At 40.8% G+C, this 12,375-nt stretch overlaps 1 protein-coding gene across 2 annotated transcripts in view; it reads left to right on the top strand.

Moving 5' to 3' along the window:
- Positions 1-12,375, top strand: part of ace (angiotensin I converting enzyme (peptidyl-dipeptidase A) 1) — a 194,497-nt gene that overhangs the window by 75,308 nt on the left and 106,814 nt on the right. For both annotated transcript variants that reach the window (XM_041173612.1, XM_041173615.1), the window contains exon 4: positions 7,650-7,793. In XM_041173612.1, the coding sequence (XP_041029546.1) occupies positions 7,650-7,793 (144 nt within the window). The remainder of the gene's footprint in view (positions 1-7,649; positions 7,794-12,375) is intronic.

Genomic DNA, 12,375 nt, shown 5'->3' on the forward strand with positions numbered 1-12,375 from the left:
GTGTGTCTATAAACTGCCTGTTTCTATCAGTGTGTCTATAAACTGCCTGTTTCTATCAGTGTGTCTATAAACTGCCTGTTTCTATCAGTGTGTCTATAAACTGCCTGTTTCTATCAGTGTGTCTATAAACTGCCTGTTTCTATCAGTGTGTCTATAAACTGCCTGTTTCTATCAGTGTGTCTATAAACTGCCTGTTTCTATCAGTGTGACTATAAACTGCCTGTTTCTATCAGTGTGTCTATAAACTGCCTGTTTCTATCAGTGTGTTTTTGTTTTGTCTATAAACTGCCTGTTTCTATCAGTGTGCCTATAAACTGCCTGTTTCTATCAGTGTGTTTTTGTTTTGTCTATAAACTGCCTGTTTCTATCAGTGTATCTATAAACTGCCTGTTTCTATCAGTTTGTCTAAAAACTGCCTGTTTCTATCAGTGTGTCTATAAACTGCCTGTTTCTATCAGTGTGTCTATAAACTGCCTGTTTCTATCAGTGTATCTATAAACTGCCTGTTTCTATCAGTGTGTTTTTGTTTTGTCTATAAACTGCCTGTTTCTATCAGTGTGTCTATAAACTGCCTGTTTCTATCAGTGTGCCTATAAACTGCCTGTTTCTATCAGTGTGCCTATAAACTGCCTGTTTCTATCAGTGTATCTATAAACTGCCTGTTTCTATCAGTGTGTTTTTGTTTTGTCTATAAACTGCCTGTTTCTATCAGTGTGCCTATAAACTGCCTGTTTCTATCAGTGTATCTATAAACTGCCTGTTTCTATCAGTGTGTTTTTGTTTTGTCTATAAACTGCCTGTTTCTATCAGTGTGTCTATAAACTGCCTGTTTCTATCAGTGTGTTTTTGTTTTGTCTATAAACTGCCTGTTTCTATCAGTGTGTCTATAAACTGCCTGTTTCTATCAGTGTGTCTATAAACTGCCTGTTTCTATCAGTGTATCTATAAACTGCCTGTTTCTATCAGTGTATCTATAAACTGCCTGTTTCTATCAGTGTGTTTTTGTTTTGTCTATAAACTGCCTGTTTCTATCAGTGTGTCTATAAACTGCCTGTTTCTATCAGTGTGTCTATAAACTGCCTGTTTCTATCAGTGTATCTATAAACTGCCTGTTTCTATCAGTGTGTTTTTGTTTTGTCTATAAACTGCCTGTTTCTATCAGTGTGCCTATAAACTGCCTGTTTCTATCAGTGTGCCTATAAACTGCCTGTTTCTATCAGTGTGTCTATAAACTGCCTGTTTCTATCAGTGTGTCTATAAACTGCCTGTTTCTATCAGTGTGTCTATAAACTGCCTGTTTCTATCAGTGTATCTATAAACTGCCTGTTCTATCAGTGTGTTTTTGTTTTGTCTATAAACCTGCCTGTTTCTATCAGTGTGTTTTTGTTTTGTCTATAAACTGCCTGTTTCTATCAGTTTGTGTCTAATAAACTGCCTGTTTCTATCAGTGTGTCTATAAACTGCCTGTTTCTATCAGTGTGTCTATAAACTGCCTGTTTCTATCAGTGTGTCTATAAACTGCCTGTTTCTATCAGTGTGTCTATAAACTGCCTGTTTCTATCAGTGTGTCTATAAACTGCCTGTTTCTATCAGTGTGTCTATAAACTGCCTGTTTCTATCAGTGTGTCTATAAACTGCCTGTTTCTATCAGTGTGTCTATAAACTGCCTGTTTCTATCAGTGTGTCTATAAACTGCCTGTTTCTATCAGTGTGTCTATAAACTGCCTGTTTCTATCAGTGTGCTATAAACTGCCTGTTTCTATCAGTGTGTTTTTGTTTTGTCTATAAACTGCCTGTTTCTATCAGTGTGTCTATAAACTGCCTGTTTCTATCAGTGTGTCTATAAACTGCCTGTTTCTATCAGTGTGTCTATAAACTGCCTGTTTCTATCAGTGTGTCTATAAACTGCCTGTTTCTATCAGTGTGTCTATAAACTGCCTGTTTCTATCAGTGTGTCTATAAACTGCCTGTTTCTATCAGTGTGTCTATAAACTGCCTGTTTCTATCAGTGTGTCTATAAACTGCCTGTTTCTATCAGTGTGTCTATAAACTGCCTGTTTCTATCAGTGTGCCTATAAACTGCCTGTTTCTATCAGTGTGTCTATAAACTGCCTGTTTCTATCAGTGTGTCTATAAACTGCCTGTTTCTATCAGTGTGTCTATAAACTGCCTGTTTCTATCAGTGTGTCTATAAACTGCCTGTTTCTATCAGTGTGTCTATAAACTGCCTGTTTCTATCAGTGTGTCTATAAACTGCCTGTTTCTATCAGTGTGTCTATAAACTGCCTGTGTCTATCAGTGTGTCTATAAACTGCCTGTTTCTATCAGTGTGTCTATAAACTGCCTGTTTCTATCAGTGTGTCTATAAACTGCCTGTTTCTATCAGTGTGCCTATAAACTGCCTGTTTCTATCAGTGTGTTTTTGTTTTGTCTATAAACTGCCTGTTTCTATCAGTGTGTCTATAAACTGCCTGTTTCTATCAGTGTGTCTATAAACTGCCTGTTTCTATCAGTGTGTCTATAAACTGCCTGTTTCTATCAGTGTGTCTATAAACTGCCTGTTTCTATCAGTGTGTCTATAAACTGCCTGTTTCTATCAGTGTGTTTTTGTTTTGTCTATAAACTGCCTGTTTCTATCAGTGTATCTATAAACTGCCTGTTTCTATCAGTGTGTTTTTGTTTTGTCTATAAACTGCCTGTTTCTATCAGTGTGTCTATAAACTGCCTGTTTCTATCAGTGTGTCTATAAACTGCCTGTTTCTATCAGTGTGTCTATAAACTGCCTGTTTCTATCAGTGTGTCTATAAACTGCCTGTTTCTATCAGTGTGTCTATAAACTGCCTGTTTCTATCAGTGTATCTATAAACTGCCTGTTTCTATCAGTGTGTTTTTGTTTTGTCTATAAACTGCCTGTTTCTATCAGTGTGTCTATAAACTGCCTGTTTCTATCAGTGTGTCTATAAACTGCCTGTTTCTATCAGTGTGTCTATAAACTGCCTGTTTCTATCAGTGTGTTTTTGTTTTGTCTATAAACTGCCTGTTTCTATCAGTGTGTCTATAAACTGCCTGTTTCTATCAGTGTGTCTATAAACTGCCTGTTTCTATCAGTGTATCTATAAACTGCCTGTTTCTATCAGTGTGTTTTTGTTTTGTCTATAAACTGCCTGTTTCTATCAGTGTGACTATAAACTGCCTGTTCTATCAGTGTGCCTATAAACTGCCTGTTTCTATCAGTGTGTCTATAAACTGCCTGTTTCTATCAGTGTGTCTATAAACTGCCTGTTTCTATCAGTGTGTCTATAAACTGCTGTTTCTATCAGTGTGTCTATAACTGCCTGTTTCTATCAGTGTGTTTTTGTTTTGTCTATAAACTGCCTGTTTCTATCAGTGTGTCTATAAACTGCCTGTTTCTATCAGGGTTTTTGTTTTGTCCTATAAACTGCCTGTTTCTATCAGTGTGTTTTTGTTTTGTCTATAAACTGCCTGTTTCTATCAGTGTGCCTATAAACTGCCTGTTTCTATCAGTGTGTTTTTGTTTTGTCTATAAACTGCCTGTTTCTATCAGTGTGCCTATAAACTGCCTGTTTCTATCAGTGTGTTTTTGTTTTGTCTATAAACTGCCTGTTTCTATCAGTGTGTTTTTGTTTTGCCTATAAACTGCCTGTTTCTATCAGTGTGTTTTTGTTTTGTCTATAAACTGCCTGTTTCTATCAGTGTGTTTTTGTTTTGCCTATAAACTGCCTGTTTCTATCAGTGTGTTTTTGTTTTGTCTATAAACTGCCTGTTTCTATCAGTGTGCCTATAAACTGCCTGTTTCTATCAGTGTGTTTTTGTTTTGTCTATAAACTGCCTGTTTCTATCAGTGTGTTTTTGTTTTGTCTATAAACTGCCTGTTTCTATCAGTGTGCCTATAAACTGCCTGTTTCTATCAGTGTGTCTATAAACTGCCTGTTTCTATCAGTGTGCCTATAAACTGCCTGTTTCTATCAGTGTGTCTATAAACTGCCTGTTTCTATCAGTGTTTCTATAAACTGCCTGTTTCTATCAGTGTATCTATAAACTGCCTGTTTCTATCATTGTGTCTATAAACTGCCTGTTTCTATCAGTGTATCTATAAACTGCCTGTTTCTATCAGTGTGTCTATAAACTGCCTGTTTCTATCAGTGTGCCTATAAACTGCCTGTTTCTATCAGTGTGTTTTTGTTTTGTCTATAAACTGCCTGTTTCTATCAGTGTGCCTATAAACGGCCTGTTTCTATCAGTGTGTCTATAAACTGCCTGTTTCTATCAGTGTGTCTATAAACTGCCTGTTTCTATCAGTGTATCTATAAACTGCCTGTTTCTATCAGTGTGTCTATAAACTGCCTGTTTCTATCAGTGTATCTATAAACTGCCTGTTTCTATCAGTGTGTCTATAAACTGCCTGTTTCTATCAGTGTATCTATAAACTGCCTGTTTCTATCAGTGTGTCTATAAACTGCCTGTTTCTATCAGTGTGTCTATAAACTGCCTGTTTCTATCAGTGTATCTATAAACTGCCTGTTTCCATCAGTGTGTCTATAAACTGCCTGTTTCTATCAGTGTGTCTATAAACTGCCTGTTTCTATCAGTGTGTTTTTGTTTTGTCTATAAACTGCCTGTTTCTATCAGTGTGTCTATGAACTGCCTGTTTCTATCAGTGTGTTTTTGTTTTGTCTATAAACTGCCTGTTTCTATCAGTGTGTCTATAAACTGCCTGTTTCTATCAGTGTGTCTATAAACTGCCTGTTTCTATCAGTGTGTCTATAAACTGCCTGTTTCTATCAGTGTATCTATAAAATGCCTGTTTCTATCAGTGTGTCTATAAACTGCCTGTTTCTATCAGTGTATCTATAAACTGCCTGTTTCTATCAGTGTGTCTATAAACTGCCTGTTTCTATCAGTGTGTCTATAAACTGCCTGTTTCTATCAGTGTATCTATAAACTGCCTGTTTCCATCAGTGTGTCTATAAACTGCCTGTTTCTATCAGTGTGTCTATAAACTGCCTGTTTCTATCAGTGTGTTTTTGTTTTGTCTATAAACTGCCTGTTTCTATCAGTGTGTCTATGAACTGCCTGTTTCTATCAGTGTGTCTATAAACTGCCTGTTTCTATCAGTGTATCTATAAACTGCCTGTTTCTATCAGTGTGTCTATAAACTGCCTGTTTCTATCAGTGTATCTATAAACTGCCTGTTTCTATCAGTGTGTCTATAAACTGCCTGTTTCTATCAGTGTGTCTATAAACTGCCTGTTTCTATCAGTGTATCTATAAACTGCCTGTTTCTATCAGTGTGTCTATAAACTGCCTGTTTCTATCAGTGTGTCTATAAACTGCCTGTTTCTATCAGTGTATCTATAAACTGCCTGTTTCCATCAGTGTGTCTATAAACTGCCTGTTTCTATCAGTGTGTCTATAAACTGCCTGTTTCTATCAGTGTGTTTTTGTTTTGTCTATAAACTGCCTGTTTCTATCAGTGTGTCTATGAACTGCCTGTTTCTATCAGTGTGTTTTTGTTTTGTCTATAAACTGCCTGTTTCTATCAGTGTGTCTATAAACTGCCTGTTTCTATCAGTGTGTTTTTGTTTTGTCTATAAACTGCCTGTTTCTATCAGTGTGTCTATAAACTGCCTGTTTCTATCAGTGTGTCTATAAACTGCCTGTTTCTATCAGTGTGTTTTTGTTTTGTCTATAAACTGCCTGTTTCTATCAGTGTGTCTATAAACTGCCTGTTTCTATCAGTGTGTCTATAAACTGCCTGTTTCTATCAGTGTGTCTATAAACTGCCTGTTTCTATCAGTGTGACTATAAACTGCCTGTTTCTATCAGTGTGTCTATAAACTGCCTGTTTCTATCAGTGTGTCTATAAACTGCCTGTTTCTATCAGTGTGACTATAAACTGCCTGTTTCTATCAGTGTGTCTATAAACTGCCTGTTTCTATCAGTGTGTCTATAAACTGCCTGTTTCTATCAGTGTGTCTATAAACTGCCTGTTTCTATCAGTGTGTTTTTGTTTTGTCTATAAACTGCCTGTTTCTATCAGTGTGTCTATAAACTGCCTGTTTCTATCAGTGTGTCTATAAACTGCCTGTTTCTATCAGTGTGTTTTTGTTTTGTCTATAAACTGCCTGTTTCTATCAGTGTGTCTATAAACTGCCTGTTTCTATCAGTGTGTCTATAAACTGCCTGTTTCTATCAGTGTGTTTTTGTTTTGTCTATAAACTGCCTGTTTCTATCAGTGTGTCTATAAACTGCCTGTTTCTATCAGTGTGACTATAAACTGCCTGTTTCTATCAGTGTGTCTATAAACTGCCTGTTTCTATCAGTGTGTCTATAAACTGCCTGTTTCTATCAGTGTGATCTATAAACTGCCTGTTTCTATCAGTGTGTCTATAAACTGCCTGTTTCTATCAGTGTGTCTATAAACTGCCTGTTTCTATCAGTGTGTCTATAAACTGCCTGTTTCTATCAGTGTGTCTATAAACTGCCTGTTTCTATCAGTGTGACTATAAACTGCCTGTTTCTATCAGTGTGTCTATAAACTGCCTGTTTCTATCAGTGTGTCTATAAACTGCCTGTTTCTATCAGTGTGTCTATAAACTGCCTGTTTCTATCAGTGTGTCTATAAACTGCCTGTTTCTATCAGTGTGTTTTTGTTTTGTCTATAAACTGCCTGTTTCTATCAGTGTGTCTATAAACTGCCTGTTTCTATCAGTGTGTCTATAAACTGCCTGTTTCTATCAGTGTGTTTTTGTTTTGTCTATAAACTGCCTGTTTCTATCAGTGTGTCTATAAACTGCCTGTTTCTATCAGTGTGTCTATAAACTGCCTGTTTCTATCAGTGTGTTTTTGTTTTGTCTATAAACTGCCTGTTTCTATCAGTGTGTCTATAAACTGCCTGTTTCTATCAGTGTGCCTATAAACTGCCTGTTTCTATCAGTGTATCTATAAACTGCCTGTTTCTATCAGTGTGTCTATAAACTGCCTGTTTCTATCAGTGTATCTATAAACTGCCTGTTTCTATCAGTGTGTCTATAAACTGCCTGTTTCTATCAGTGTGTCTATAAACTGCCTGTTTCTATCAGTGTGTCTATAAACTGCCTGTTTCTATCAGTGTGTCTATAAACTGCCTGTTTCTATCAGTGTGTTTTTGTTTTGTCTATAAACTGCCTGTTTCTATCAGTGTGTTTTTGTTTTGTCTATAAACTGCCTGTTTCTATCAATGTGTTTTTGTTTTGTCTATAAACTGCCTGTTTCTATCAGTGTGTTTTTGTTTTGTCTATAAACTGCCTGTTTCTATCAGTGTGTTTTTGTTTTGTCTATAAACTGCCTGTTTCTATCAGTGTGTTTTTGTTTTGTCTATAAACTGCCTGTTTCTATCAGTGTGTCTATAAACTGCCTGTTTCTATCAGTGTGTCTATAAACTGCCTGTTTCTATCAGTGTGACTATAAACTGCCTGTTTCTATCAGTGTGTCTATAAACTGCCTGTTTCTATCAGTGTGTTTTTGTTTTGTCTATAAACTGCCTGTTTCTATCAGTGTGTCTATAAACTGCCTGTTTCTATCAGTGTGTTTATAAACTGCCTGTTTCTATCAGTGTGTCTATAAACTGCCTGTTTCTCATGTTGCAGATCTTGTGGATATAATGGCAACATCTCGGAGTTACCAAAAGCTGCTGTATGTGTGGGAAGGTTGGCACAACAATGCAGGAAATGCAGTGAGAAGCAAGTACTCTGAATTTGTAAAGATGAGTAATAAAGCCTCTCGAATGGACGGTAAGTAACTTTACCCCGATAAAGTGAATTCCATATAACAGTCAGACATGGCTGCTGACTCCTACGAAGGGGGCGGCAGCAATGTTGAAAATTCCTGTGTTTTTCTCAGACCAGGAATTGTAGGTCAGAGTCATTTCCTTCTTGAGCGCACTAACGTCTTTCAATTGATTTTCTGAAGCATGCTTTATCTCAGCCCAAATATCTTGCCCTTATCTTACTGATGTTAAGGGTGGGTCTCTAAGTGCCCCCACCCAACCTCATAATGGGTAGAAGAGGAGTGGGATGAGAAGGGCATCAGAAACTGAAAACCCAACTCCAACCCATCCACTTCCGGTTTTACTAGAGAGGTCAATTCATTAAATATTTTAATCATGTGACCAGCGTCAGCTTTGACTCTGTTTGACGGGTCAGGTTTTCCAGGGAGCAAGGTACTGGGAGCTGGAACCTGCAAGTAAGAGCCTTCCCAGCATTGCTTGCAGTTCAGGAGGAGCAGGAGTGCTTTTCCTCAGCCTCTTAAGTTTCCCACTCCATATGATCCGACACCCCTGTATCAGAACCGCACCCCCCCAACCCCAATATTGGACCCCCTCCGCAATTGACCCCTGTGATTCATCCATGGGTCCTTGTTGCTGATTGTTCCACCCCTCCCAATCTTTGAGATCCTTGGGTCCCGCCAACTGACCCCGTCCCAAATCTCGATGCATCCTTCCCTCCACTCCACTCCCCAGCTGTGGCCTGGTGCTGCAGACCTTCCCATCCACCAACTGAACCAGCCTTTCAATCTGGCTGCCAGAAGCCCTAAAATTTACAGCAAGTTCCGCTGTAAAAGTTTACAGGTCCTCAGGTAAATTACATTATCGGGTTTCCTGGCAACTCCTCCCCTGCTCCCTCCCTACCTCCCTGTATACATCAGGGTTTAAGAGTCAGCCATGTTGGCGTGGGACTGGAGTCACATTGATCAGACCACCTAAGAGTAGCAGTGTCCTTCCCTACAGGAAATGAGTGAACCACTTGGATTTTTTGTGACAAGTTGATAGCTTCATGGTCACTTTTACTGATCCCAGCTTTTTATTGGCAGATTCTTAAAAGCAGAAGACTTAAATTCTCAAACTACTATGCTGGGATTTGAACTCATGTTTTCTTTAACATTAATCCAGGCATTGGAATTATTCATCCAGTAGCATAACCACTATGATCCTGTAATGTTAGTATAAGCTACTGGGCAGGGACTTGGCAACGATCAGTAGGTACTGTAGTAAGATGTTGTATGTGTCTGCATACCATTGTAACATAAAGGTGCTCAGCAGAGCAAAGGTTAATGTGGGACTGGAGAATATCACCGCCAATGGTATGGTGTATAGAGTCACATGGTAATTAGACTGAGAGAATAGTCCAGAAGGAATACTCTGGAACCAGCCTGCATGGAGGTAACAGCATCATGCATGGCCATGCCTTAGGTATGTAAATAGTTAAAGGTTAACAATAAACAGTTCATGTTTATGCATACAAGTCTCAAGATCTCATCGTTGAGACACCATAGTCCACCATATTACAACATAGTTGACAGCAGTGGGAGATCATCATTATCAATGTAGTAGAACAGGTACCACAATATTGGCACTCCTTGTAGTGAAGTCAGTGAGAGGTCAGTGAGCACTGAAGCCCTTCCTCACTGCAGTGATTTGGAGTTGAACACTATAGTTTTCTCATCTTTTTTCAGGTGGCAAAACATGTCTCTTCATTGGTCCCAGGAATCAACAGATGGGCTTCCTCCAGCCTGTGTGTATAAGGGTCTGACACATATAGGGTTAATGTGGGACTGAGTACAGTATCACACACACAGTGTTGTAAGACAACACATGACCTGCACCCAGAGTCAGTTGTGAGTGTTGGACAGAGCCGTGTGTACCAGCAAACATGCAGACAGCTCCTAGCTTACACCGTTTACTGTATATTTGTGACTTGTTCTAAGAGTCAATAAAGATTTTCAGTTAAGCTACGTATGATTACAAAGACTTCTTCAGACCTACCGAACTATAACCAACACCCTACAACAATGTGTGTGATCTAAGACTTGAATTGGCCAACATCTCACATGCCTCACACTCTGAGTAGTCCAGACGCCTACTCAGTACAAATCCCAACCACGGCCCATTAAATTTGAGCAGGGTAAAGTTTGAGAATACTTGTCAGGACTGAGCCATTTACCAGGTTGGATCATGTAAAGCAATACTCTGCCTCTCGCTCCACATTCCAACTGTGCCGGGGATTAAGGATAATCCCAGACTCATTCTTGATGGAAATTGTCTATCCCAACTCTCTTACTCAGTTCCACCATCTTCATCTCAAATGCCAAATGTGCCAAGTTGATTTTTCATTCTGCTGCCTTAACCACCTCCTATCTCCCTGCCCCAAACCCATCAGTTCCCCCCTGGGTGTCACTGGCTCACCCCTAACTGCCCTTGAACTAGGTAGCTTGCCAGGCTATTTCAGAGAACAGTTAAGAGTCAACCACATTGCTGTGGGTCCGTAGGCCTAGACCAGGTAAAGACAGCAGATTTCCTTCCCTAAAGAACATTAGCAAACCAGATCGGTTTTTATGGCAATCAATGATAATTTCATGGTCACCATGACTGGGACCAGATTTCAATTCTAGGTTTTTACTGAGTTTAAATTCCACCAGCTACCTTGAGGGAATTTGAACCCATGTCCCCAGAGCATGAGCCTGGGTCCCTGATCTAGTGACAGTACCTCTACACCACTCAGTGACCATATCAATGGCATAATTTTCTTTCCCCTTCAAAGCTATCATTGTCAAGCCCATTCTTAGCCACCTACATTTCTTGTCTATATGCTTCTCCTTAGCAACATCTCATTGAAGCCAGCCTCCATATAAATGCTGCCAAATGCAAGTTCTAACTCCAGTCTACCACCTCAGACCTCATGACAACCATGATGCTGCATGACCACATGTGTAACAACCCCCTTTTTCTTAAAAGGGGTGAAAGTTGGGCATTGGCGGGGGGCTGGTGGTGTCGGGCCTCGGGTGAGGTGTCAGATCGGGTTGCGTCGAATTGGGACTGAGGAAGATTGGGGGTGAGAACCAGGCCTGGCGGGATGAGAAAGAGTCCCATGGGGATGGGGGTGGATCACATGGACTGGGGAGTTACTGCCGGGAGAGTAGTCCCTTGGGGGTGAGAGGGGACTTGGAGGTGGGGGGGGTGGTGGTGGGGGAGAGCCATGAGGGTTTGTGGGTAGTGGGGGAGTCCCATGGGTGTGAGTAGTCAGGGGGTGTGGGGAATCCCCTGGGTCTGTACAATAGTTACCTAGAAGATAGGTAACTTCTATCTAACCTGTTCAAATCCCGCCAAACTCCATGCTATAGTCGCAGATTTCATCTCCCTCCTTAGTCACAAGTTGAACCTGACAATGTCCAGACTTGGCCCAATTTGACCTTGAACTGAGCTTCAAACTGCATATCCCATCCATCAACAAGACTACCTTAGTTCTACCTGCACAATGTTGCCCATAACCACTGCTCCCACACCCAGCCCCATCCACCTTCATTCATATCTTTCCACCTCCAGAATCTCCAATAATACTCAGCTGGACAGTTGCCATGTTCCACTCTGCATAAATTACAATTGGCCCAAAGTTTTGCTACCCATGTTCTATCTTGCACTAAGTCCAGCTCCTCTGTCACAAATACATCAACCTCCAATTGCTGTGCTCTGGGAACCATTGGAAAATGCGATTTAAATTGCAAATTTTGGATGGTTCCGACTGGGTTACACCAAAAAGTTAGGATTAAAATCTCCTATCTTCTAGGTAACTATTGTACAGACCCATGGGATTCCACACACCCCCAACCTACTCACCCCCAATTGGACTCCCCCACCACACACAAATCCTCAGGGCTCTCCCCCCACAACCCCCCCCAACCACCTACGAGACCCCTCTCACCCCCAAGGGACTACACTCCCGACAGGAACTCCCCAGCCCACAAGATCTCCCCCCACCCCATCCCCATGGGGACTCTTCCCCACTCCGCCAGGTCTGACTCTCAACCCCAATCTCCCTCAGGCCCAGTGTGACCCAACCCGATCTGACACCTCACCCAAGGCCCACACCTCCCCCAATGCCCGACTCTCACCCCTACCCCCACCCCCACAACCTCCAACCCTCACCACTAACCCCCGGCCTCTGACCTCCCCCCACCCCTAACCCACACTGCCCAACCCAATCTGAGCCTCACCGCCCACACCTGACCTCTGACCGCCATGACCTCCGAACCCCTACCCCAACCTCAGGCCCCCAAATCTTACCCATTTACCTTATACACTTACCTTCTCCCTGGCCTGTCAAGGACCTTTAAACTTCAATGGACCTTTAAATTACCTGGTTTATGGCAGCTAGTGCTGTAAAAAAAAAGGTATGTGGCCTCCTTTGATAGAACTGCACCTCGACGTTAATCCCCCGGGACTGCCTGAATCCCACCTGACTGGAGTTGGGAGGTCAGGCAAGACAGAATGGAAAAAAGATCAAGGTTAAAAAAACTAGGAGTGGAGTGGCAATCCCATGA

The sequence above is a fragment of the Carcharodon carcharias genome, chromosome 23, assembly GCF_017639515.1.
Source record: "Carcharodon carcharias isolate sCarCar2 chromosome 23, sCarCar2.pri, whole genome shotgun sequence".
NCBI lineage: Eukaryota > Metazoa > Chordata > Chondrichthyes > Lamniformes > Lamnidae > Carcharodon > Carcharodon carcharias.